This window comes from Scyliorhinus torazame, chromosome 17 (genome assembly GCF_047496885.1).
Source record: "Scyliorhinus torazame isolate Kashiwa2021f chromosome 17, sScyTor2.1, whole genome shotgun sequence".
NCBI lineage: Eukaryota > Metazoa > Chordata > Chondrichthyes > Carcharhiniformes > Scyliorhinidae > Scyliorhinus > Scyliorhinus torazame.
Window position 1 is genome coordinate 155,324,003 of NC_092723.1, and position 27,991 is coordinate 155,351,993.

At 50.5% G+C, this 27,991-nt stretch overlaps 1 protein-coding gene across 3 annotated transcripts in view; it reads left to right on the top strand.

Moving 5' to 3' along the window:
• LOC140394270 (dynein axonemal assembly factor 8) overlaps positions 1-27,991 on the top strand; it is a 120,220-nt gene that overhangs the window by 46,410 nt on the left and 45,819 nt on the right. For 2 of the 3 annotated variants that reach the window (XM_072481328.1, XM_072481330.1), the window contains 10 exons: positions 6,115-6,303; positions 6,685-6,879; positions 7,885-8,079; positions 8,262-8,378; positions 8,778-8,922; positions 10,517-10,829; positions 11,139-11,224; positions 11,745-11,899; positions 12,851-13,022; positions 13,192-13,323. In XM_072481328.1, coding sequence (XP_072337429.1) covers positions 6,115-6,303; positions 6,685-6,879; positions 7,885-8,079; positions 8,262-8,378; positions 8,778-8,922; positions 10,517-10,829; positions 11,139-11,224; positions 11,745-11,899; positions 12,851-13,022; positions 13,192-13,323 — 1,699 coding nt within the window. The remainder of the gene's footprint in view (positions 1-6,114; positions 6,304-6,684; positions 6,880-7,884; positions 8,080-8,261; positions 8,379-8,777; positions 8,923-10,516; positions 10,830-11,138; positions 11,225-11,744; positions 11,900-12,850; positions 13,023-13,191; positions 13,324-27,991) is intronic. The other variant, XM_072481329.1, reaches the window with a different exon arrangement.

A 27,991-nucleotide genomic window follows, 5' to 3' on the forward strand; every position in this document is an offset into this window, starting at 1 on the left:
GGCCGCACCAGAGTTTTGTACAGCTGCAACATGACCTCATGGCACCGAAACTCAATCCCTCTGCCAATAAAAGCTAACACACCGTACACCTTCTTAACAACCCTCTCAACCTGGGTGGCAACTTTCAGGGATCTATGTACATGGACACCGAGATCTCTCTGCTCATCCACACTGCCAAGAATCTTACCATTAGCCCAGTACTCTGTCTTCCTGTTATTCCTTCCAAAATGATTCACCTCACACTTTTCTGCATTAAACTCCATTTGCCACCTCTCAGCCCAGCGCTTATCTATGTCCCTCTGTAACTTGTAACATCCTTCCGCACTGTCCACAACTCCACCGACTTTAGTGTCATCTGCAAATTTACTCACCCATCCTTCTACACCCTCCTCCAGGTCATTTATACAAATTACAAACAGCAGTGGCCCCAAAACAGATCCTTGTGGCACACCACTAGTCACTGGACTCCAGTCTGAACATTTCCCATCAACCACCACCCTTTGTCTTCTTCCAGTTAGCCAATTTCTGATCCAAACTGCTAAATCACCCTGAATCCCATGCCTCCGTATTTTCTGCAGTAGCCTACCGTGGGGAACCTTATCAAACGCTTTACTGAAATCCATACACACCACATCAGTTGCTTTACCCTCATCCACCTGTTTGGTCACCTTCTCAAAGAACTCAATAAGGTTTGTGAGGCACCACCTACCCTTCACAAAACAGTGTTGACTAATCAAATTATTCCTTTCCGATGATTATACATCCTATCTCTTATAAACATTTCCAACATTTTGCCCACAACAGAAGTAAGGCTCACTGGTCTATAGTTACCGGGGTTGTCTTTACTTCCCTTCTTGAACAAGGGGACAACATTTGCTATCCTCCAGTCTTCTGGCACTATTCCTGTAGACAAAGATGACTTAAAGATCAAAGTCAAAGGCTCAGCAATCTCCTCCCTAGCTTCCCAGAGAATCCTAGGATAAATCCCATCCGGCCCAGGGGACTTATCTAATTTCACACTTTCCAGAATTGCTAACACCTCCTCCTTATGAACCTCAAGCCATTCTAGTCTAGTTGCCTGAATCTCAGTATTCTCCTCGACAACATTGTCTTTTTCCTGTGTGAATACTGACGAAAAATATTCATTTAGCACCTCTCCTATCTCCTTGGACTCCATGCACAACTTCCCACTACTGTCCTTGACTGGCCCTACTCTTACCCTAGTCATTCTTTTATTCCTGACATATCTATAGAAAGCTTTAGGGTTATCCTTGATCCTACCTGCCAAAGACTTCTCATGTCCCCTCCTGGCTCTTCTTACCTCTCTCTTTAGGTCCTTCCTAGTTAACTTGTAACTCTCGAGTGCCCTAACTGAACCTTCATGTCTCATCTTTACATAAGCCTCCTTCTTCCTCTTGACAAGTGTTTCGACTGCTTTAGTAAACCACGGTTCCCTTGCTCGACCACTTCTTCCCTGCCTGACAGGTACATACTTATCAAGGACATGCAGTAGCTGTTCCTTGAACAAGCTCCACATTTCCATTGTGCCCATCCCCTGCAGTTTTCCTCTCCATCTGATGCATCCTAAGTCTTGCTTCATCGCATCATAATTGCCTTTCCCCCAGATATAACTCTTGCCCTGCGGTATATACCTTTCCCTTTCCATCACGAAAGTAAACGTAATCGAATTGTGGTCACTATCACCAAAGTGCTCACCTACCTCCAAATCTAACACCTGTCCTGGTTCATTACCCAGTACCAAATCTAAAATGGCCTCGCCTCTCGTTGGCCTATCTACGTACTGTGTCAGGAAACCCTCCTGCACACATTGGACGAAAACGGACCCATCTAAATTACTCGAACTATAGCGTTTCCAGTCAATATTTGGAAAGTTAAAGACCCCATAACAACTACTCTGTTACTTTCTCTCCTATCCAGAAGCAACTTTGCAATCCTTTCCTCTACATCTCTGGAACTTTTCGGAGGCCTATAGAAAACCCCTAACAGGGTGACATCCTTTCCTGTTTCTAACCTCAGCCGATACTACCTCAGTAGACGAGTCCTCATCAAACGTCCTTTCTGCCACCGTAATACTGTCCTTGACTAACAATGCCACCCCTCCCCCTCTTTTACCACCTTCCCTGAGCTTACTGAAATATCTAAAGCCCAGCACCTGCAACAACCATTCCTGTCCCTGCTCTATCCATGTCTCTGAAATGGCCACAACATCGAAGTCCCATGTACCAACCCATGCCGCAAGTTCACCCACCTTATTCCGGATGCTCCTGGCATTGAAGAAGACACATTTTAAACCACCTTCCTGCCTGCCGGTACACTCCTGCAACTTTGAAACCTTACTCATGACCTCACTACTCTCAACCTCCTGCATACTGGAGCTACAATTCAGGTTCCCAAGCCCCTGATGAACTAGTTTAAACCCTCCCGAAGAGCATTAGCAAATTTCCCCCTCAAGATATTGGTACCCCTCTGGTCCAGGTGTAGACCATCCCGTTTGTAGAGGTCCCACCGACCCCAGAATGAGCCCCAATTATCCAGAAATCTGAAACCCTCCCTCCTGCACCATCCCTGTAGCCACATGTTCAACTCCTCTCTCTCCCTATTCCTCATCTCGCTATCACATGGCACGGGTAACAACCCAGAGATAATAACTCTGTTTGTCCTAGATCTAAGTTTCCACCCTAGCTCCCTGAATTCCTGCCTTATATCCCTTTTCCTACCTATGTCGTTGGCACCTATGTGGACCACACTTGGGGCTGCTCCCCCTCCCCCTTAAGGATCCCGAAAACACGATCCGAGACATCACGGACCCTGGCACCTGGGCGGCAACACACCAACCGCGAGTCTCTCGTTTCCACAGAATCTCCTATCTATCCCCCTAACTATGGAGTCTCCAATGACTAATGCTCTGCTCCTCTCCCCTCTGCCCATCTGAGCAACAGGGACAGACTCTGTGCCAGAGACCTGTACCCCATGGCCCCCCCCCCCCCCCAAACAACAGTATCCAAAGCGGTATACTTGTTACTAAGGGGAATGACCACAGGGGATCCCTGTACTGACTGCTTCCTCCCAGCCCCTCTCACCGTCACCCATCTATCTTTATTCTTCGGAGTAACTACATCCCTGAAGCTTCTATCTATGACCACCTCTGCCTCCCGAATGATCCGAAGTTCATCCAGCTCCAGTTCCCTAATGTGGTTTCTGAGGAGCTGAGCGCACTTCCCACAGATGAAATCAGCAGGAACACTGACGGCGTCCCTCACCTCAAACAATCTGCAGGAGGAACATTGCACTACCTTCCCTGCCATCCCCTCTAGATTAAAAAAAGAAAGAAAGAGCTTACCTGTTATCCACTCCCCTTCTCAGCAAGCTTGACAACAGCTCCTCCACAAACCACCTTCAAATTAGAGTGAGTGCACGAGACATATGCAAATCTTCCCTGCAACAGCCAATCAGCAGCTCCACTCTACTGCCCTCTGCTGGATGCTTGTCTTCACTTGAACAGCTAGGGTCTCTTGCACAGGTACACCTTCAGGTTAGAGTGACTGCACCAGACGTATGCAAATTTCCCCCACAACAACCAATCAGCAGCTCCGCTCTATTGCCCTCTGCTGGATGCTTGTCTTCACTTGAACAGCTAGGGTCTCTTGCACAGATACACCTTCAAGTTAGAGTGACCGCACCAGACGTATGCAAATTTCCCCCGCAACAACCAATCAGCAGCTCCGCTCTACTGCCCTCTGCTGGATGGTATCAGCAATGTGGTACAGGAGGAACTCCACTCCTCTTTCACAGTTAGTATCAGCAATGTGGTATAGAGGGAACTCCACTCCTCTTTCACACAGTTAGTATCAGCAATGTGGTATAGAGGGAATTCCACTCCTCTTTCACACAGTTAGTGTCAGCAATGTGGTATAGGGGGATCTCCACTCCTGTTTCACACAGTTAGTATCAGCAATGTGGTATAGAGGGAATTCCACTCCTCTTTCACACAGTTAGTGTCAGCAATGTGGTATAGGGGGATCTCCACTCCTGTTTCACACAGTTAGTATCAGCAATATGGTATAGAGGGAACTCCACTCCTCTTTCACACAGTCAGTATCAGCAATGTGGTATAGAGGGAACTCCACTCCTCTTTCAAACAGTCAGTATCAGCAATGTGGTATAGAGGGAACTCCACTCCTCTTTCACACTGTTAGTATCAGCAATGTGGTATAGGAGTAACTCCACTCCTCTTTCAAACAGTTAGTATCAACAATGTGGTAAAGGAGGAACTCCACTCCTCTTTCACACAGTTAGTATCAGCAATGTGATATAGGAGGAACTCCACTCTTTCACACAGTTAGTATCAGCAATGTGATATAGGAGGAACTCCACTCCTCTTTCACACAGTTAGTATCAGCAATGTGGTATAGGAGGAACTCCACTCCTCTTTCACACAGTCAGTATCAGCAATGTGGTATAGGAGTAACTCCACTCCTCTTTCAAACAGTTAGTATCAGCAATGTGGTATAGGAGGAACTTCACTCCTCTTTCACACTGTTAGTATCAGCAATGTGGTATAGGAGGAACTTCACTCCTCTTTCACACCGTTAGTATCAGCAATGTGGTATAGAGGGAACTCCACTCCTGTTTCACACCGTTAGTATCAGCAATGTGGTATAGGAGGAACTCCGCTCCTCTTTCACCCAGTTACTATCAGCAATGTGGTATAGGAGGAACTCCACTCCTCTTTCACACAGTTAGTATCAGCAATATGGTATAGAGGGAACTCCACTCCTCTTTCACACAGTCAGTATCAGCAATGTGGTATAGGAGGAACTCCACTCCTCTTTCACACAGTTAGTATCAGCAATATGGTATAGAGGGAACTCCACTCCTCTTTCACACAGTTAGTATCAGCAATGTGGTATAGAGGGAACTCTACTCCTCTTTCACACAGTTAGTATCAGCAATGTGGTATAGGAGGAACTCCACTCCTCTTTCACACAGTTAGTATCAGCAATGTGGTATAGAGGGAACTCTACTCCTCAATCTCAGCCTTGAATATGCTCAATGACTGATCATTCACAGCTCATGGGGTAGAGAATTTCAAAGATTCATAACCCTCTGCTTTGAGTGAATTACTTTTTCTTTGCCTCACTTTTATATGACTGATCACTTATTATGAATTGCAACCTTGCCATTGAATCGGTATCTATGTACCCAGATTACTGCGCTTTCATCAGCTGAGGATTCCTCTATTTTGCACCTTTTTCACCAAAAGTGCAGGATGTAGAAAGGAAAATGAAACAAGAATAGGATTTTTACTCCTATTCATAGTGCTTAGCATTTGTTATTGTCTGAACGTATCTGGAGGTGGAACTGTAATAGAGATATTGTGTGAGATATGCACTGGAGGGTGACCATCTAAGACTGAGATACAGGGCCGATCTTGCAGCCTTAGATTTTGCACGAATGGCAAATTTCTCGGAGTGATTTTTTAAGGTCAGGAATCTGGTTACCCGAGTGGTGGGCCTTTCCGTTGAACTTTCCAGAAGTCCAATTTGGGACCCACTTCCGGGATCCCCGTCCAATTCATGTTGGCAAGCGGAATGATGAGTCGGGATTGAGATTGAGCAGAGTAGGATTCAAAGGGCCACCGGGAGATTTCACAGTTGCTGCACTAAGATTTGTGCTGTGTGACTTGGAGGTGTTGCTTCAGAAGAAAATGGAAAGGAGTCGGAGAACGTCAATAGCCGTGTTGAGTGTGGATATCTCCTGCAGGAACTGCTGGCATTTTTCTTACTAAGACTACTATCTTTCAGTTAGTATCAGCATTGGTATAAAGGGAACTCCACTCCTCAATCTCAGCCTTGAATATGCTCAATGACTGATCATTCACATTAATATTAGCCTAAATGACCTGCTCCTGTTATCACACTGTGACAGGTGTGAACCAGTAGGCGAAAGAGAGGGGACAAGATACTGTGTGAGACACCAGGTTTGCAGTCTCACAAATTCCTTTTATCTTTCAGATAACTGGGCAATCAAAGCCCATTTAAACCTGGAGGAAACTCTGTAGCCATTGGCTCATTCTCTTCTCTTTATTTTCAGGAGGCCTCCTATTTGCCCAACATCAGCACTTTACCTCAGAAAGAAAAAAGTGACATGCTTCTACTTACTGTCCAACTCTCCAGCTGTGGCCAACTGGTGACAAGTGGACAGCAGGCCGGACACACTCTAGACACTATGATGACCACATCCAACTTGTATAATACACTGGTGTCGTGGTTCCTTTCCCTGGTGAGTTTCTTGCTAAAAGAGGATGATGCAATACTGAATTCCAGTGTTCCTAAGTTGAACAGGGGTTGTGGTCTCCACCTAGCCACAGTCTTAATTTTAGAGTCTTTCAGATCTCCGGGACAGGAGTGTGTTGGTATTTCATAACTGCTTGCTCTTAATATGGTGATCCAGTTGTTTAAAAAAAATTAGAAGTGTTTTGTGTCAAGTTTTCACGGATTTCAGCCTGTTATTTTCCACCACTGCGATGTGTGGAAGACAGCTGAACTACAAGAAGATGACAGAAAAAAAATCCACCTAATACTTTGAGTGAATTGATATTACCAACTTTCAAAATGTTTATTTTAAACTGTTTATGAACAAACTGTTTTTCCTGTTACCCAGGTTCCCAGTCAGCTGGTTCCTGTGAATGGATTATCTGGAGACTGTGCTGAGGTGGAGGTGAGGGCACCATTTCAGGTGGTGGGTCTTCAACAGGTCTGGCAAGAAGATGGCCTGGCTCTTTATGTTTGTGTGGTGCCAATTAGTCAGGGGCCGAGCCCCGGCAAACCCACCTACAGTAAGAGCCGGAAAAACAAGGTCAGTAGTGTTTGCTCATAATATCCATGCCTACTCTTCCTAATCGCAATGCTGGTTTATCTACAGGATACTGAATGAAGAAAAATTAGTATTTTGTAATGTCCTTCATTTGTGCAGTCTATAAGCTGCAGTAATATACAGTAAACTAGAGTAATATATATTGCACTATTGCTGTAAGGGAGTGACATACTGTACCATTCCTACAGGAGCCCTTCTAATCTTCTGTTAAATATTTTCTGCTAGTCGATCCTTTCCAACAGGAGGCTGTTTGAGCTCACTTGGCTAGACAGCTGGCTCGTGATGCAGAGCGAGGCCAGCAGCGCGGGTTCAATTATTGTACCAGCTGAGGTTATTCATGTAGGCCCGCCTTCTCAACCTTGCCCTTCGGTATGGTGATCCTCAGGTTAAAGCACCAATCAGCTCTCCCCCTCAAAGGGGAAAGCAGCCTATAGTCACCTAGGACTTTGCCGACTTTACCTTACCTTGCCATAAGCTACACTCCTTCCCATCTCAGCCTTCACAACTTGCAGGGGCACACAATACTGCTTAGGATTTTTATTTTAAGTTACTTGGGGATGAGAAAGAACTGTAATACATTCATGTGTGAGCAAGAGGACTTATTTGCAGCATGAAAATAATGTGATCAGGACATAGAGAAATCCGTGGAGCATGTTAACCAGCTGTGCAATATCTGTGATGTGAGCACATCGCAGGCTGGATATCTTTGCCTCTTGTTCTCCTTAGGAAATATCCAGGATTGTGTGGATTATACTGTGAATGGAAGATTCGACAATTTAAAGAATGAAGGTACTGTAAGGTCTTAACCAGTGCTTTAGTGTCTTAACCAGATATGCTGCCAGCCCTGCCTATTCTCAAAGGGAGGCCAGAATGTACAGCAGTAGCTGTTGTTCCTGGGATTTGGGTGATTAAAGGGGCAGGCACTGTCACGAGGATATTTACTTGGAGAACTGATTTCCCTAGCCTCCTTTATTTGGTTATTCACAGACGAAAGAAGAACTGCGCGGAACATCAATATTTTATCAGCTAGTTGCGAAATTCTTATCCCAAACATGCCTGAAAGCAGTGATATGGTGGAATAAACAGTTGAATAATTCTCTTCAGGAACAAATGTTCCCTCCACAAATCTACCTACCTCTAGTTCGTCTCAACTCCATGATCTCTGTCAATTCAAATCTCAAGGTGGGTATGAATAACTTTTGTTCACATTGAGCACTCTCATGAGTGTCGGTCACACTGAATGTATGTGTTGTTTAGTTGCACTAGGAGGATGTAAATGATAATATAACAAGCACAGGATCTTTGAGTCTGTAACTCTGATGAGAATTTGAACTTAGCTCCGCTGTCCTTTGGTTTTTACACAGACTGTTAAGAAAATATTTGAAACTGAGATGGGGTTTTATTGGCAGACAGTAGAGACAGACGAGAGCTACTGTCCCTCTGTGACTGAGATCAGTGAGAGCTGTGAGGAGAAACCCGAGGTAAGGACCGGATCGTACACTGCTGTCACGTATCAGTGCATGTGTTGGGATGAAACAGACCTGTGTAAACATACAGTCAGGTCCATAGTTAATGATGGATCATAGACGTAAAGAGACACAAATCCTGAGTGTTGGTAATGCGAAAAACTGGCTTGACATCATGTGAGAAATGACTGTTACGGTGTACAGCACTTGTGTACAATATCTGTACTCCAGCAAATATCTACTGGAGGAAACCAACAGCAGATTATGCCCACCATCCCACAGAGCAGGAAGTTGTGGGCAAACTCTTGTATGTAAGCTTCTCCTTTTATGTGTGAAGGTTAACAGATTGTTTTAAAGTAGATGCTTACTTAGAATTCAATTTGATTAATTCAGTTCACCATTACTTTGTTTCAGATTACCATGGCATTAATTTTTGATAACTTATTGATTAACCCTATGGCCCTTCATCACACACTGCAGCTCATCCTTGGCTATGGTATAGATATCTGTGGCCTTCGTCTACTTTACTCTTCACACAGACTCCTGGCTGAAAGTGCAGGTAAACAGAATGCAAAGCCAAATGTGACCAGTGGGCTGTGTATTCTAACTTTGTCTGAGTAGCGGAATAACCAATTAATCCTCCTGGAGAATCAGCCAGCAAACCCTTGGCTGGATTCACTCACTCGATTCAAAACTCGTAAATCTCTCTCTACCAAACAAAATATTATAGAATTCATACCCATAGTTACATTAATTATTTGAAAGGTAATTTTTCACAGGTTTGCTAATAGATATGGGCTGGATCCTCCAATAATGGGGCTATGTCCACATGCCAGCGTTTTCCTTAAGAAAGTCCTGCGCGATTCTCCTACCTGCAGGGGGCCGGCAGGGCTCCGGAGTGCTCGCGCAGCTCTGGCTGTTGATACGGGGCCCCACACTTCCGGTCGGGAGTCCGCGCATGTGCACGGCGGCGCCCTGCAGCGGCCGCCCCGTGCGGCATGGCGGGCTCAGACCGCGGAGCGGCACCAGAAATGTAGGGCGAGATTCTCCACTCCCGTGCCGGTTGGGAGAATCGCCTGGGCCGCCAAAATTTCCCGGGGCGCCGGTCCGACGCCCTCCCACGATTCTCCCAAGCGGCGGGAACGGCCCCGTCGAGTTCCGCGGGCGGCAGGCCGGAGCATCGCCGGAGACACCCAAAATGGTGATTCTCCGGCACCCCCGCTATTCTCAGGCCCGGATGGGCTGAGCGGCCAGGCCAAAACGGCGGGTTCCCCCCGGCGCCGTCCACACCTGGTCGCTGCCGTCGGGAACAGCGCAGGAACGCTGGGGGGGCGGCCTGCGGTGGTGGGGAGGGGGGATCCTGCACCGGGGGGTACCTAAAATGTGGCATGGCCCACGATCGGTGCCCACCGATCGTCGGGCCATCCTCTCTGAAGGAGGACCTCCTTCCTTCCGCGGCCCCGCAAGATCTGTCCGCCATCTTCTTGCAGGGCGGACTCAGAGTGGACGGCAGCCACGCATGCGCGGGTGACGCCAGTTATGCGGCGCCGGCCGCGTCATCTATGCGGCGCCGCCTTTACGCGGCGACAAGGCCTGGCGCATGTAGATGACGCGGCCCCGATCCTAGCCCATTGTCGGGGCCTGAATCGGTTGGGATCGGGGCCGTTTCACGCCGTCGTGAACCTCAACGGCGTTCACGACGGCGTGCGCACTTCGGCGCGGGAGTGGAAAATCCCGCCCGTAGACTCCCCCGAGAACGCGCGCGCCTGCTGGTCCGTGACGTCCGATCACTCCCATGGCCGTCCATGAGGACCTACTCCCGGTGAACGAGCCCCCCGCCCCCCACCAGGATGGCCGCGGACTGAGTCCGCAGCCGACGTTCCTGACGGCTGATAGGTGGTTAGAACCACGCCATCAGGAACTCGGCTGGTTTCGCGCGGAGAATCGCGGTGGGGGGGCCTCTGTCAGTGGCCCCTTAGCCGCGCCGCGTAGTTTGCATGTGAGAGACTCCCGAGCAATTCTCCGGGGACCGGAGAATCGTGGGAACGGCGCCAGTCAAAATTTCGGGGTTGACGCCCATTCTCCGCCCCCGCGCCGAACGCGATTTTCAGAGAATCTATCCCATGGTTACAGTGTTCTGTTTTCCTCCACAGGTAAGCTGCCTTCTGCTTACACTCCAGATAATGCAAGACCTATATTAGCATTAGCACTGAGAGGTGTGAATGCTCGTGCACTGTGGATGGACATTGTTGGGCCCTCTGATCCTCAGCTGGCCAGTGTGACAGATCAGCATTCCATCAATGCCCTTTACTGCAAGCATCGTGATGAGCCAGTCCTCTACTCCCCACACCAGGAAAGCCGTATCCACTGGGAGCTCTGCGTGTGGTTTGGTGGAAGGATTCCTGAAAATGGGATTGTACGAGTAGGCGTTCAGAACCCTGGCAGGAAAAACAGTTTGAAATCCAGGTATGTAACACACTGAAAAGGAAATTAATAATGAACTCCACAGAGATTCTATCACAGTGTAGCTCTCCCTCAATTCTGCCAGCACTGCATAAGCAAGCTTGTCCCATTGCATTAAGCGCTCAATTCCTGGAGTGCAGTTTGAGTTCATGACTGCTGACTCAGAGGTGAGCGTTCAACCTAATTCAGCCAAGTTGACAAAAGAATCAAGAGAAGTAAATAAAAAATACATTTTTCTTTAAACATGCACTTGTCAAGGATTTTGATACACAGCCTGATTCTATTTCTACTGTACCAATCCTTCATCCACAGATCTCAAAATCTCCAGTTTACGGGAACCCACATAGACCCCAGAGAGACTTGCAGGCCTCCTGCTACACTTGTTGCAACCATTAGAGGTAAATCCCAATGCTCGGACAGAATATTGTACAAGTAACTAACAGCCCTGCTCCAATTAGGAGGCTGTGAGTTTATACTGATTCTTGGCAGAAGACCACAGATCTAGTCTGGCTCTTGAAGAGTAACATATATTGTACCATTTCTGTAAGAGAAGACACTGTACCATTCCAATAAGAACCCTTTAATCTTGTTAAATATTTTCTGCTAGTCACTTCCAAGGGAAGCAGTCAGTTCCAGTGACTGAGATTCCTGAAATACAGAGGCAAGCCCTGGCAGTCGCGTGTGATGACCTTCAGTCACCCAGTGCCTCCTGCTTAATTGCATTGCTCTACTGGTGATGAAGGGGCTGGTCCCTGCTGTGAACATGGATGGTGTTGGAAAATGGATGTTTTCAAGCTGAATGTGGCTTTCTACCCTCTGATCAGTCATTGACATGCAGATTGCAGGCTCCACCATAAACAAATGTCACTGTATCATTTGAAAGAAATATTGAGTTTCTCACTTTTGCTTATATCTCAGCTGACATATTTCTGCTAGTATCTCCTGCTGTACCACCTCATTGCTATGGAGATATAATGTCCATCTGTACCAAGCGAGGGTTCAGTCTACAGGGTATGCGACGCCTTCGATTGTCTGCAAAGAGAGCGGGGAGCCTTGGGATTACAAGTATGCAGGTACAGCGCAGCAGACGGTCAGCGTCATTAATAAATGGTTCCGGCACTGTGGGAGAATGTCAGAGGCCATGGTTAAAGAGTTATGGCACAGTGGGAGAAGGTCAAAGTAAGAGCATACAGCACACTGGGAGAAAATCAGGGGTCACAGTAAATAGATATAGCACAAATTATTCAAGCTTTGAAGTACAAATATATCATCCACAATCTAATGTTAATAGGCTTGAGAGGCTGAATGCTCTCTTTCTGTTCCTGATCATGACTTAATCAAGGAGAGCCAGAATTGTTAGATCAAGTCATGAGTGACAAGTTTAACAACATTTAGGTAGATAAAGATAATACTGAGTCTGGTAGAAGTTGTCTTTAAAAAGTCCATATTCAAAGATTGTAGCAATATGGTTTCAAGAAATTTAGCACGAATAAAAGCGGTTTTCAGGACAGGAAAGAAAGAGTGAGGATAAATGGATGTTTCTCAGATTGTAAGTGTTGGAAGGGTCAGTGCTCGGTCCTTTCCTTTTCTTGGTATACACAGATGATTTGTATTTGGGAATTGGTAACACTATATTCAGAAGTAGGTTTGGTAGACACGAAGGAGGAAGGTAACAGACTTGCACAGAGACATATGCTGACAGAATGGGGAGAGTGTTGTGATTGAGTTGAATGCTTTGCCACAGGAAGTGGTTGATGCAAAGACCATTGCATCTTCTAAGGGGAAAAATTACATATTTGAATCGTTCCTATTTCACATAAAAGAGACCATGAGAAGGGGCTTCCGCATTGTAAAAGGCACGCCGGGGTGGAACCTTGCCAGCCAGAGGTGAGTGAAGGATAAAATTGTGAAAGTCATGTTGGGGGATATGCAATTTAATGTATCAAGTGAGAATATATTCAGCGATTTGTGGAATACTCGATAATGGACAGTTGAATAACTTGCGGCCCATTGTTTATTCGGAGCTCTCAACAGGAGAAACTCCTTTGCTATTGCAGATCCCAGTATTTTGCGGAAGTGGAGCCCTAATTTCTAACGATTCTGATGGCGGCCCTCACACAAACCTGCCCTGTCCCTGCTTCTTGCTACTTTTAAAGAAAGAAAATGCAAGTCATCATGTTGTCAGCTTGCTGAAAGGTACAATAATATAAATATTTCACCAGTATGGAGTTATTTGGTTGAGTTTTTGCAGTAGCATCCTGTCCTAACTGAACTACTAATTCCTCGATAGTCGCTGGTCGGCCACCATTATTTCAACTCTTCATACACTACATTGTACTCACACTGTGCTTCTGTCCTGCTGTAGGTATAGCGAATGGGCTGGCAGAACAGGGATTACTCAAAAGTGTTCGGAACAGGCTTCCTCCCAATACCAAATTCGAGATTGAATTGTGTTTTCACGTGGCTCCCTACACTGAACAAACACTGCAGGGCCTAGGTAAGGTTTTGCAATAGATGATAAACTGGGGAAGTGGAAGTACCAGCCAGTGGCAGGGATCCTAGAGTCCAGTGGCATTAGCTTTTTTCAGATCAGTTTTTTTTCTTTGTTCGTGGGATGCACCACTGCTGTCCATGTGGTGCAGGTACACCTATAGCATTGGGAGGGGGTGGGGGGAACCTTCCAGGATTTGAACCCAGCCTCAGCTAATCAACAGCAATGTAGTTCCAAGTCAGAATGGTGTGTGACTTGGAGAGGAATTTCCAGATGCTGGTGTTCACCATTCCCTCTATTCATTTAAGTGCATAGGCCTTTAACATATTTGCGTGGCTGCACATGCGTGATGACTTAAAGGGGTCAATTTGTGAGCAGCCAGCATAGAAACTTATGGGCCACTCAGTTTAGCATGAACCTTTGGATGTTCCTGTGCAATTGCGCCCTTGTTCTTATAGGTGGTAGAGGTTGCAGGTTTGGTAGGTGCTGTCAAAAGACACGTGGCAAGTTGCTGCCATGCATATTGTATATGGTACAACACTACTGTCACTGTGCAGCAGTTGTGGAGGGATTGAATGTTTAATGTTCTGGATGAGGTGCCAATCAAGCAGGCTGCTTTGTCCTGGATGGCTTCAAGTTGCTGGAGCTGCACTCGTCCAGGCAAGTGAAATGTAATCCAGCACAATCCTGAATTGTGCCTTATAGATGGTGGACAGACTTTGAGGAAAAGGAAGATGAGTTACTCACTGCAGAATTCCCAAGTTCTGACCTGTCCTTCTAACCACAATATTTATGCGCAGATCCATTTGAATTTCTGGTCAATGGTAATCCCCGGGATATTGATAGTGGAGAATTCAGCAATGGTAATGCCATTGAATAAAACATAGAACATACAGTGCAGAAGGACGCCATTCGGCCCATCGAGTCTGCACCGACCCACTTAAGCCCTCACTTCAACCCTATCCTCATAACCCAATAACCCCATCTAACCTTTTTTGGACACTAAGGGCAATTTAGCGTGGTCAATCCAGCTAACCTGCTCGTCTTTGGACTGTGGGAGGAAACCCACGCAGACACGGGGAGAACGTGCAGACTCCGCACAGACAGTGACCCAGAGGAGAATCAAACCTAGGACCCTTGCGCTGTGAGACTACAGTGCTAGCCACTTGTGCTACCGTGTTGCCCTAAATAGCAAGAGGAAATTATTAGATTCTACTTTTTGTCAGAGATAAGCAGATTTTTTTTTGTTGGAGATGATCATTGTCTGGCACTTGTGCGGTGCAAATATTACTTGCCCAATATTATCTGCCCAAGCCTGAATGCTGTCCAGATCTTGCTGCATACGGGCATGGACTGCTGAGAATTTATGAATGCAACTGAACACTATGCAATTGAACACTATGCTTGGAACATTGCCCTGAGGAACTCCTGCAGTGATGTCCTGGGGTTGGGATGATTGACCTCTAACAACCACAACCAACTTCCTTTGTCCTATTTATGACTTCAGGCAGTGGAGGGATGATTCCCAATAGCTTCAATTTTACAAGGACTGACTAATTGAAGCCCCAGTCAGTCAAATGCTGCTTTGATGTAAAGGGTAGTCACTCTTTTAAAAAATATATATTTATTCAAGTTTTTCAACAAATTTTCAACAAACCCCCCCCCCCCCAACAAAAAGAAAGCAACAAGAACACAAGTAGAAATTATACATTGGATTTCCCCCATATACAGTAACCCCCCATATAACAATAAAAAGCACAAGTAGGAAAAAAAAACCCACCTTAACCCAAACACCACCCCAAGAGAAACCCCCCCCCTCCCTCCCCCTCCCCGCCCCTGGGCTGCTGCTGACCTCCTAACGCACCGCGAGATAGTCTAGGAACGGTTGCCACCGCCTGAGGAACCCTTGCACAGACCCTCGCAAGGCAAACTTTATCCTCTCCAGCTTGATGAACCCTGCCATGTCAGTGATCCAAGCTTCCACACTAGGGGGCTTCGCATCTTTCCACAGTAACAAAATCCTCTGCTGGGCACCAGAGACGCAAAGGCCAGAATACCGGCCTCTTTCGCCTCCTGCACTCCCGGCTCGTCCGATATCCCAAATAATGCTAATCCCCAGCTCGGCTTGACCCGGGCGTTCACCACCTTGGACATAGTCCTCGCAAAACCCCTCCAAAACCCATCCAGTGCCTGACACGACCAGAACATATGGACGTGATTTGCTGGGCTCCCCGAGCACCTCCCACATCTGTCCTCCACTCCAAAGAACCTACTCAACCTCGCCCCTGTCATATGCGCTCTGTGAGTAACCTTGAACTGTATTAGGCTGAGCTTGGCGCAAGAGGAGGAAGAATTAACCCTACTCAGGGCATCAGCCCACAGACCCTCATCTATCTCCTCCCCAAGCTCCTCCTCCCACTTGCCCTTTAACTCCTCCCCGAGGCCTCCTCTTCTTCCTGCAGCTCCTGATAAATCGCCGAAACCTTGCCTTCTCCAACCCATACACCCGAAATTACCCTGTCCTGAATCCCACGTGCCCGAAGCAGCGGGAATTCTCTCACCTGCCACCTCACAAACGCCCTCACTTGCATGTACCTAAAAGCGTTTCCCGGGGGTAGCCCAAACGTTTCCTCCAACGCCCCTAGGCTCGCAAACGTCCCATCGATGAACAGGTCCCCATTTTTCTAATCCCTGCCCGATGCCAGCTCCGAAACCCCCATCAGTCCTTCCCAGGACAAACCGATGGTTCTCCCGAATCAGGAACCAAACCGAGGCCCCCACCTCGCCCCTGTGTCGCTTCCACTGCCCCCAGATCTTCAGCGTCGCCGCCACCACCGGACCCGTGGTGTACCTTGTCGGCGAGAGCGGCAGTGGTGCCGTCACCAGTGCCCTCAGGCTTGTGCCCACACAGGACGCCATCTCTAACCTTTTCCACGCTGCCCCCTCTCCCTCCATTACCCACTTACGGATAATCGCCACATTGGCTGCCCAATAATAGCCACACAGATTCGGCAGCGCCAGCCCCCCCCCTATCCTGCTACGCTCCAGAAACACACTCTTCACCCTCGGGGTCTTATTCGCCCACACAAATCCCATAATGTTCCTGCTTACCCGTTTGAAAAAGGCCTTGGGGATCAAAATGGGAAGGCACTGGAACACAAAGAGAAACTTCGGAAGGACCGCTATTTTTACCGACTGCACCCTACTCGCCAGTGAGAGTGGCAGCATATCCCATCTTTTAAAATCCTCCTCCATCTGCTCCACCAAGCGCGTCAAATTAAGCTTATGCAAGGCCCCCCAACTCCTAGCTACTTGGATCCCCAGGTACTGAAAGCTCCTTTCCGCCCTCTTGAGCGGTAACTTGTCTATCCCCCTTCCCTGGTCCCCTGAGTGCTCACTCGTCCCTACGTTGAGTTTATACCCCGAAAAGTCCCCAAACTCCCTAAGGATCCGCATGACCTCCACCATCCCCTCTTCATCCGCGGGGCCCTGCCCCTCCAACACCAACGCCCACACTCTCCCACAGCCCCACATCAAATCCATTCACCCATCCCCACCCAGCACCAAAACAAAAAGAACATTCCCCAAACGCAGTAAACACAGTAAACATCCCCCCACGGCAAACCCTCCGTTTGAGTCCAACTTTTCAGCCTGGATAAAGTTCCATGCCTCATCAGGCGTTTCAAAACAGTGGTGCCGATCTTGGAACGTGACCTACAATCGCGCTGGCTGCAGCATCCTGAACTTCACCCCCTTCCGATGGAGAACCGCCTTAGCCCGGTTAAAACCAGCTCTCCTCTTAGCCACCTCCGCACTCCAGTCCTGGTAAATACCTTGGACAAAGGTAGTAATGAGATGTGAAGCCAAGTGGTCCTGCTGGAACTCATACTGACCTTTAAGCAGGTTAATGGTGAATAAGTGCTGTTTTATTGCATTGTTAGTGACACCTTCTTTCACATTGCTGATGCTTTTTAAAAAAAAATTTTTTATTAAAGTTTTCACAGAATATCAACAACAAAATGTAAAAGGAACCCAATTGAATTAAGTATAAAACAAAACAACCCCGTACCCCCCACCCCCCATACATAAATAATAAATTAACACCCCAAATTAACACAGAGCAAACATAGCAAATATATACACCCCCTCAGATCCCCCAGTATAGACAAACAAAAATAAACTAGAACCCCCCCCTGTGGTGGTATGTATTAGGGGTAATACGGTACACCACGTGTCGACAGGAGGGATGCCAGGTCCTGATAGGATCTGCCACCTACTGGACTCCACCCAGAAATGCCGGTATAAGAACCCAGTTTTTCCCTCCATTTCCCTCAGCAGTTGTATTCTGTAACCACGCTGCTGGGGATAAAGTTCTGCTTAATAAAGCCTTCAATTGACATTACCTCAACCTGCCTCGCGTCATATTGACGGTGCCCCCCCCCCCCCCCCCCCCCCCCCCCCCCCCACCCACCCCCACCCCCCCGGGTTGCTGCTGCTGCTGACCATTGTCTACCGTTCTGCCAGGAAGTCCAAGAACGGTTGCCACCGCCTGAAAAACCCTTGCACCGATCCCCTTAAGGCAAATTTCACCCTCTCCAATTTAATAAACCCCGCCATATCGTTGATCCAGGATTCCACGCTTGGGGGCCGCGCATCCTTCCACTGAAGAAGAATCCTTCGCCGGGCTACCAGGGACGCAAATGCCAGAATACCGGCCTCTTTCGCCTCCTGCACTCCCGACTCCCCTGCAACCCCAAATATTGCGAGCCCCCAGCCCGGCTTGACCCTGGATCCTACCACCCTCAACACCGTCCTCGCTACGCCCTTCCAAAATTCCTCCAGCGCTGGGCATGCCCAGAACATATGGGTGTGGTTTGCTGGGCTCCCTGAGCACCTAATACACCTGTCCTCACCCCCAAAAAACCGGCTCATCCTTGTCCCGGTCATGTGTTCCCTATGCAGCACCTTAAACTGTAAGAGGCTGAGCCTCGCGCATGAAGAGGAAGAGTTCACCCTCCCTAAGACATCTGCCCACGTCCCCTCTTCGATCTCCTCTCCCAACTCCTCCTCCCACTTACCTTTCAGCTCCTCCACCGAGACCTCCTCCTCCTGCACCACCTGGCATGTTGCCGAGACCTTCTCCTCTCCAACCCACACCCCCGAGAGCACCCTGTCCTGTACCGTGCGTGGCAGCAGCAGCGGGAATTCCACCACTTGCCGCCTGGAAAACGCCCTTACCTGTAGATACCTAAAGGTGTTCCCCGGGGGGAGCCCGTACTTCTCCTCCAGCTCACCCAGGCTTGCGAACTTCCCATCCACAAACAGGTCCCCCAACCTTCTTAGCCCTGCCCTGTGCCACCCTGAAAACTCGCCATCTATTTTCCCTGGGACAAACCGGTGGTTTCCCCGTATCGGGGTCCACACGGAGGCCCCCACTTCCCCCCTGTGCCGCCTCCATTGCCCCCAGATTTTGAAGGTAGCCACCACCACCGGGCTCGTGGTATACCTCATTCGAGGGAGGGGCAGCTGCGCCGTTGTCAGCGCCTCCAGACTCGTACCCTCACAGGTCACCATCTCCAGCCTCTTCCATGCAACCCCCTCCCCCTCCATCACCCACTTGCGCACCATCGCCGCATTGACGGCCCAGTAGTACCCACAGAGGTTGGGCAGCGCCAGCCCCCCCATCCCTACTCCGCTCCAGGAACACCCTTCTCACCCTCGGAGTCCCTCGCGCCCACACAAACCCCGTTATGCTCCTGTTGACCCGCCTAAAGAAGGCCTTCGGGATAAGAATGGGGAAGCACTGGAACAGGAACAAAAACCATGGGAGCACCGTCATCTTGACTGACTGCACCCTACCCGCCAGGGACAGCGGCAACGCGTCCCACCTCTTAAACTCCTCCTCCATTTGCTCCACCAGCCTCGTGAAATTAAGTCTATGCAGGGCCCCCCAGCTCCTGGCCACCTGGATCCCCAAATACCTGAAGCTCCTCTCCGCCCTTTTTAGTGGGAGCTCGCCAATCCCCCTCTCCTGGTCCCCTGGGTGAACCACGAACAACTCGCTCTTCCCCATGTTGAGCTTGTACCCTGAGAAATCCCCAAACTCCCTGAGGATCCTCATTACCTCTGGCTTTCCCCCACCGGGTCCGCCACATATGGCAGCAAGTCGTCCGCATAGAGCGACACCCTATGCTCCTCCCCACCCCGCACCAACCCCCTCCAGTTCCTCGACTCCCTCAGTGTCATAGCCAGGGGTTCAATCGCCAGTGCGAAGAGCAGGGGGGACAGGGGACACCCCTGCCATGTCCCTCGATGCAACCGAAAGTACTCAGACATCCTCTTGTTCGTGGCCACACTTGCCATTGGGACCTCGTACAACAGCCTAACCCACCTGACGAACCCTTCCCCAAACTCGAATTTCTTCAGCACTTCCCACAAGTACCCCCACTCTACCCTATCGAAGGCCTTCTCAGCGTCCATCGCCACCACTATCTCCGCCTCCCCCTCCCTCGCCGGCATCATAATAACGTTCAGGAGCCTCCGCACATTCGCGTTCAACTGCCTCCCCTTCACGAACCCCGTCTGGTCTTCGTGGATAACCTGCGGCACCCAATCCTCAATTCTCGTGGCTAAGACCTTCGCCAGCAGCTTGGCTTCTACATTTAACAACAAAATCTGCCTGTAAGACCCACACTGCAGGGGAACATTGTCCCGCTTCAGGATCAAGGAGATCAGTGCCCGGGACATCGTCGGGGGCAAGGCCCCCCCCTCCCTTGCCTCATTGAAGGTCCTAACCAGCAACGGGCCCAACAGGTCCACATATTTTTTGTAGAATTCAACCGGGAAACCGTCCGGCCCCGGTGCCTTCCCCGCCTGCCTGCTCCCCATCCTTTTGGCCAGCTCCTCCAACCCAATCGGGGCCCCTAATCCCGCCACCAGTCCCTCCCCCACCTTCGGGAACCTCAATTGGTCCAGAAAGCGGCCCATCCCTCCCTCCTCCAGTGGGGGCTTGGACCGATACAGTTCCTCATAAAAGTCCCTGAAGACCCCATTGATGCCAACCATACTCCGCACCACACTCCCTCCCCAATCCTTAACTCCCCCGATCTCCCTAGCTGCGTCCCGCTTCCGAAGCTGATGCGCCAGCATCCGGCTTGCCTTTTCCCCATATTCATAAACCGCACCCTGGGCCTTCCTCCACTGCGCCTCCGCCTTCCTGGTGGTCAGCAGGTCGAATTCGGCCTGGAGGCTACGCCTCTCCCTCAACAGTGGCACCTCCGCATACCTCCTGTCTACCCTCACCATCTCCCCCACCAACCTCTCCCTCTCCCTCTGCTCTCTCCTCTCCTTGTGGGTTCTAATGGAGATCAGCTCTCCCCTAACCACCGCCTTCAGCGCCTCCCAGACCATCCCCACTCGGACCTCCCCGTTATCGTTGGCCTCCAGGTATCTCTCTTTGCTTCCTCGGACCCGCTCGCTCACCTCGTCCGCCAACAGCCCCACCTCCAAGCGCCACAACGGGCGCTGGTCCCTCACCTGCCCCAGTTCTAGGTCTACTCAATGCGGGGCATGATCCGAAATGGCTATCGCCGAGTACTCGGTATCCTCTACTCTTGCTATCAGCGCCCTGCTCATAACAAAAAAGTCGATCCGGGAATAGGCCTTATGAACGTGCGAGAAGAATGAAAATTCCCTAGCCCCCGGCCTTGCAAATCTCCAAGGGTCAACCCCTCCCATCTGGTCCATAAACCCCCTCAGCACTTTAGCCACCGCCGGCTTCCTACCCATCCAAGACCTGGAGCGGTCCAGTGCCGGATCCAACACCGTGTTAAAGTCCCCCCCCCCATTATCAGGCCCCCCACTTCCAAGTCCGGGATCCGACCCAACTTGTGCCGCATAAAACCCACATCGTCCCAGTTCGGGGCGTACACGTTGACCAGCACCACCCTCTGCCCTTGCAGCTTACCACTTAGCATTACGTACCTGCCGCCATTGTCTGTCACAATGCTCGACGCCTCGAACAACACCCTCTTTCCCACCAAGATCGCCACCCCCCCGATTTTTGGCATCCAGCCCCGAATGAAACACCTGACCTACCCACCCCTTCCTCAATCTTTCCTGGTCTGCCACCTTCAGGTGTGTCTCCTGGAGCATGATCACATCCGCCTTCAGCCCCTTCAAGTGCGCGAACACCCGGGCCTGCTTAACCGGCCCGTTCAGTCCCCTTACGTTCCAGGTTATCAGCCGGATCAGGGGGCTACCCGCCCCCCTCCCCCGCTGACTAGCCATAATCCCTTCTCGGCCAGCCACACGCCCGCACCCCACGCCCGGCACGTTCCCCACGGCGGCAGACCCCTGTCCCAACCCCCTCTATTCACTCCAGCTCCCCCTTGACCATACCAGCAGCAACCCGGGTCCCCCCCCCCCCCCACTACGACCCCTCCTAGCTGCTTTGCTCCCCCCATTGCACTCCCGCAAGTCAGCTGACTCCTACTGACCCCAGCCACTCCCGCCTCTCCTTCGACTCCTCCCATTGTGGGACTTCCCCTCCCCTCCATTACCCACCAGCAGGCTCTCCGCCTCCCCCTTCCATCCCAAGCGCGGGAAAAAACCCGCGCTTCCCCGCCCCGGCCCCACCCCCTGCTCGGCCCCGCCTCCTCTGGTGCAGCTCCTTTTATAGGCCCAGTACCCTCACCCCCGACTCGGGCCTCCCCCTCCCCCGCAGGGCCCCATCCCCCCTACCGGCCATCCACCCCCTACTCAGTTTACTTGCCCCCCTCCAGAAGCCCACCCGACAGATCCAACCAAAACAGTGCCCAACCCACCCTAACCACCCACACCGAATCAAAAAGAAACAAGAACAAAGAACCCCCCCTCAAAATATAACACAGCAACAACAATCCCCGACCATCCCCACGCCCGACCCCTCATCCAGACCCTCAGTTTGTATCCAGCTTGCCGGCCTGAACAAAGGCCCACGCCTCCTCCGGGGACTCAAAATAATGGTGCCAGTCCTTGTAGGTGACCCACAGTCGCGACGGCTGCTGCATGCCAAACTTCACCCCCTTCCTGTGCAGCACCACCTTCGCCCGGTTGTACCCGGCCCTCTTCTTCGCCACCTCTGCGCTCCAGTCCTGATATATTCGAACCTCCGCGTTCTCCCACCTGCTGCTCCTCTCTTGGCCCACATGAGTACGCACTCCCGATCAGCGAACCGATGAAACCGCACCAGCACCGCCCGTGACGGCTCGTTGGCCTTGGGCCTCCTCGCCAGCACTCTATGGGGCCCCTGGAAGGACCCCGCTCCCATCAGCGAGTTTGACATGGTGACCACATAGGCCCCCACGTCCGACCCCTCCAGCCCCTCCGGGAGGCCCAGGATCCACAGATTCTTCCGCCTCGATCGGTTCTCCATCTCCTCGAACCGTTCCTGCCATTTCTTGTGGTGCGCCTCATGCGCCTCTACCTTTACCGCTAGGCCCAAGATCTCGTCCTCGTTATTGGAGATCTTTTGTCGGACCTCGCGGATCGCCACCCCCCTGGGCCGTCTGGGTCTCCAGCAGCTTATCAATAGGAGCCTTCATCGGCTCCAGCAGGTCCGCTTTGAGCTCCCTGAAGCAGCGCTGGATAACCTCCTGCTGCTCCTGCGCCCACTGCATCCACGCTGCCTGATCCCCGCCCACCGCCATCTTGCTCTTCTTCCCTCGCACTTTCTTTGGGTTCACCACCACTTTTTTAGTCGCTCCGCTCCTGGTCCAAGCCATACGGGGGAATGTTGCAGTCTTCTTCCCACACCGGGAAATGTTGAAAAAATGCCGTTGGGGGCCCTGAAAAGAGCCCAAAAGTCCGTTCCAAGTGGGATCTGCCGAACGTTCGATTTAGCTCTGCATAGCTGCAACCAGAAGTCCCCCCACATTGCTGGTGCTTGAGAGTAATGAGGCAGTAATTGGCTGGATTTGATTTGATCTACTTTTTGTGGATCTTAACAGTTTACTACGAACACATCAGATCTAAGCTCTGTAGTCCTGCCACATCCGTCAATGGTGCTGGACATTTAAACAACTCACTAGAGGAGGAGGCTCCACAAATATCTCCATCCTCAACTTTGGAGGAGCCCAGCACATATGTGCAAAAGACGAGGCTGAGGCATTTGCAACAAACTTCAGCCAGAAGTGGATAATCCATCTCAGTCTCCTCCGGAGGTCCCCAGCATCACATATGTTAGTCTTCAGACAATACGATTCACTCCAGAGATATCAAGAAACACCTGAAGGCACTGGATACTGCAAAGGCTATGGGCCCTGACAATATCCCGGCAATAGTACTGAAGACCTGTGCTGCAGAACCAAGCTGTTCCAGTACAGCTACAACACTGGCATCTAACCGGCAATGTGGAAAATTACTCAGGTGTGTCCTGTACACAAGAAACAGGACAAATCCAACCCAGCCAATTACCGCCCAATCAGTCTACTCTCCATCATCAGCAAGGTGATGGAAGGAGTCATCAGCAAGTGCTTTCAAACGGCACTTAATCAGCAATAACCTGCTCATGGACACTCAGTTTCGGTTCCGCCAAGGTCACTCAGCTCCTGATTTCGTTACAGCCTTGGTTCAAACGTGGACAAAATGCCAGAGGTGAGGAGAGAGTGACTGCCCTTGGCATCAAGGCAGTATTTGACCGAATATGGGATCAAGGAGCCCCAGCTAAACTGGAGTCAATGGGAATCGAGGAAACTCTCCATTGGTTGGAGTCATATTTGGCACAAAGGAAGATGGTTGTGATGATGGAGGTCAATCATCTCAGTTCCAGCCATCACTTCAGGAGATCCTCAGGGTAGTGCCTTAGGCCCAACCAACTTCAGCTGCTTCATCAATGACCCCTCTTCCATCATAAGGTCAGAAGTCGGGATGTTTGCGGATGACTGCACTTATGTTCAGCGCCATTCACGACTCCTCATACAATGAAGCAGTTCATGTCCAAATGCAGCAAGACCTGGATAATATCCAGGCTTGGGCTGACAAGTGGCAAGTTACATTCACTCCACACAAGTGCCAGGCAATGACCATCTCCTACAAGAGGATCTAACCATCGGCCCTTGACATTGAATGGCATTACCATCGCTGAATCCCCCACAATCAACATCCTGGGGGTGTTACGATTGATCAGAAACTGAACTGGACTAGCCATATAAACACTGGCTAATATTAATCGCTTATTGTCACAAGTAGGCTTCAATTAAGTTACTGTGAAAAGCCCCTGGTCGCCACATTCTGGCGCCTGTTCCGGGAGGCCGGTACGGGAATTGAACCCGCGCTGCTGCCTTGTCCTGCATTACAAGCCAGCTGTTTAGCCCACTGTGATAAAACCAGCCCCATTACCAGGGCAGATCAAAGGATAGGAATCCTACGGCGAGTAACTCACCTCCTGATCCCCCAAAGCCTGTCCACCATCTACAAGGCACATGTCAGGAGTGTAATGGAATACTCTCCACTTGCCTGGATGAGTGCAGTTCCAACAACACTCAAGAACATAGAAAAATACAGCACAGAACAGGCCCTTCGGCCCACGATGTTGTGCCGAACCTTTGTCCTAGATTAATCATAGATTATCATTGAATTTACAGTGCAGAAGGAGGCCATTCGGCCCGTTGAGTCTGCACTGGCTCTTGGCACCCTACCCAAAGTCAACACCTCCACCCAACACTAAGGGCAATTTTGAAGCTCAACACCGTCCAGGACAAAGCAGCCCGCTCAATTTCTCACCCTTCCACAAACATTCAAACCCTCCACCACTGATTTTTTAATATAAATGTTTTTTATTGGATTTTTGAACAGAGTATATTTGCCGTTGTGTACACAGGATATGATATATATATATAAGTAGGCATCTGTTTGTGCCAGAGAGACTATACAGAGGGCGCTCCTCGAATGGGTCTGGTGCCAGTGTTGCCTCTTGCTTCTCCCCGACGGATTTCACCGCCGTTGTCTTCTCGTGCACACTACCGCTTCAGCCGGCCCTCCCATCCTCCGCCTCTTTTCTCCTTTTTCTCTGTTCCTGTGGATGTCAAGTTAGTTAACGTTTCCCTGCCCCCCCCCCCCCCCCCCCCCCCCCCACCCCCCACCTACCTCCCTGGCTCTCCTCTATTGTTCCCTGTCTCTTCCCTCCACCCCTCCCCCACTGCCTGTGGTTCCCCTTCAGTCTATCTCTCCCTCTCATGCTTTGGCTGCTTTCCCCTGGTTCTTGGCTACCTGGCTATTCTGCTTGTTCGTTGGCCACAAACAGGACCCGGAACAATTGGGTGAATGGCTCCCACGTTCTGTGGAGGTCGTCGTCTGACCCTCGGATGGCGAATTTGATTTTCTCCATTTGGAGAGATTCGAGAGGTCGGACAGCCAGCCTGCAGCTTTGGGTGGTGCTGCTGACCATCAGCCGAACAGGATTCTACGGCGGGCGATCAGGGAGGCAAAGACAAGGGCATCTGCCCTCCTCCCCAGAAATAGGTCTGACTGGTCTGAAACCCCGAAGACCGCCACTTTCGGGCATGGCTCCACCCTCACCCCCACCTTTGACTCGAAGAAGGCAGTCCAGTACTCCACAAGTCTGGGGCAAGAACAGAACATGTGGACCTGGTTGGCCGGGCCTCCTTGGCACCGTTCACATCTATCCTCCACCTCCGGGAGGAAGAACCTACTCATACGGGTTCTTGTTAAGTGGGCTCTATGTACCACTGTTAGTTGCGTCAGGCTGAGCCTTGCGCACGTGGAGGTGGAGTTGACCCTATGCAGTGCTTCGCTCCAGAGACCCACCCTATGTCGATCCCCAGGCCCTCCTCCCATTTCATTCTTGTTGCGTCCGGTACGGTGTCGGCCCCTTCTACCAGTCAGTCATACATGTCGCTACAGTTTCCTTTCTCCAATATGCTTGCGTCCAGTAACTCTTCCAGTAATGTCTGTCGTGGCGGTTGTGGGTAAGAAGTAGGAAGTTTTTGAGTTGCAGGTACCTTAGTTTGTTCCCCCTGGCTAGCTGGAATTTCTCTGTCAGTTTGTCCGGTGTTGCGACCCTGCCGTCGGTGTATAGGTCTCTGACTGTCAGTGTCCCCCCCGTCCTGTCTCCGCCTTTTGAAGGTGGCGTCAGTCAGTGCTGGTGTGAACCTATAGTTGTTGCAGATGGGACCTTTGTCCGACATTTTGGTCAGGCCAAATTGCTGCCGTAGTTGGTTCCAGGACTGGAGGGTGGCTATCACCACCGGGTTGCTGGAGTGTTTCTGGGTAGGGATGGGAGTGCCGCCATGGCAAGGACCCGGAGGGAGGTCCCCATACAGGAGGCCTCTTCCACGCGCACCCACTCGGCTTCTGGCTCCTTGATCCATCCCCTTATTCGCTCGGCCATCGCCGCCCAGTGGTAGAATTGTAGGTTTGGGAGGGCTAGCCCCCCCCTGGATTTTGTTTTTTGTAAGACCTTCTTTGGGATCCCAGCATTCTTCTCCCCCCATACGAACGCCATGATTAATTTGTCTAATGCTTTGAAAAAGGCCTTGGGGATGTAGATCGGGATGGATCTGAATAGGAAGAGGTACCTGGGCAGCACGTTCATTTTGATCGTCTGGACTCCCTCCGCAAGGGAGAGCGGGAGTGTGTTCCATCTTTGCAGGTCCTTTTTTACTGCCTCTGTCAGACTGGTGAGGTTCCATTTGTGGATCCCTTTCCAGTCATGGGCTATTTGGATCCCCAGGTTGCGGAATTTGTGTGGGGCTTGTTTAAACGGCAGTCCCGTTAGTGCTGCCCCACCTACTTGTGGGCGTACCGGGAAGATCTCGCTTTTGCTCCTGTTGAGTTTGTAGCCCAAGAAGGTGCCAAACTCTTTCAGGAGCGCGATGATTCCGTCCAAGCTGCTTTGTGGGTCCAAAATATAGAGGAGCAGGTCATCTGCATAGAGTGAGACTCTGTGCTCTCTGCCGCCCTTTCGGATCCCCCTCCAGCCTTTTGACGCTCTGAGCGCAATTGCTAGTGGCTCGATCGCTAGGGCGAACAGCAGCGGGGACAGTGGGCATCCTTGTCTGGTGCCCCTATGCAGCTGGAAGTATCGGGAGTTGGTGTTGTTTGTCCGTACGCTCGCCATGGGAGCGTTGTATAGGAGTTTTATCCAGGAGGTGAATCCTGTTCCAAGCCCGAACCGCTCCAATACCTCTATGAGGTATTTCCATTCGACTCTGTCGAAGGCCTCTTCTACGTCTAGGGAGACGATCACCTCTGGTGTTCTCTCCCCAGATGGGGTCATTATCACGTTCAGCAGGCGCCTGATGTTCGAGGTAAGCTGTCTACCTTTGACAAAGCCCGTCTGGTCCTCTGCGACCACCTCTGGCACGCAGTTTTCTAGCCTTTTGGCTAGAATCTTGGCCAGTATTTTGGCATCTGCGTTCAGCAGTGAGATGGGTCTGTATGACCCACATTCCGTTGGTCTTTATTTTTCTTAGGTATCAGCAAGATTGAGGCCTGTGCTAGCGTGGGTGGCAGTGTGCCCTTAGCCAGCGAGTCTGTGAACATCTCCCAGTGCGGGGCCAGTGCTGTACAAATTTTTTGTATAAGTCCGCCGGGAATCCGTCTGGTCCCAGCGCCTTCCCCGCCTGCATGGAGCTAATGCTGTCCATGATCTCTCCCAGTGCTAGTGGTGCTT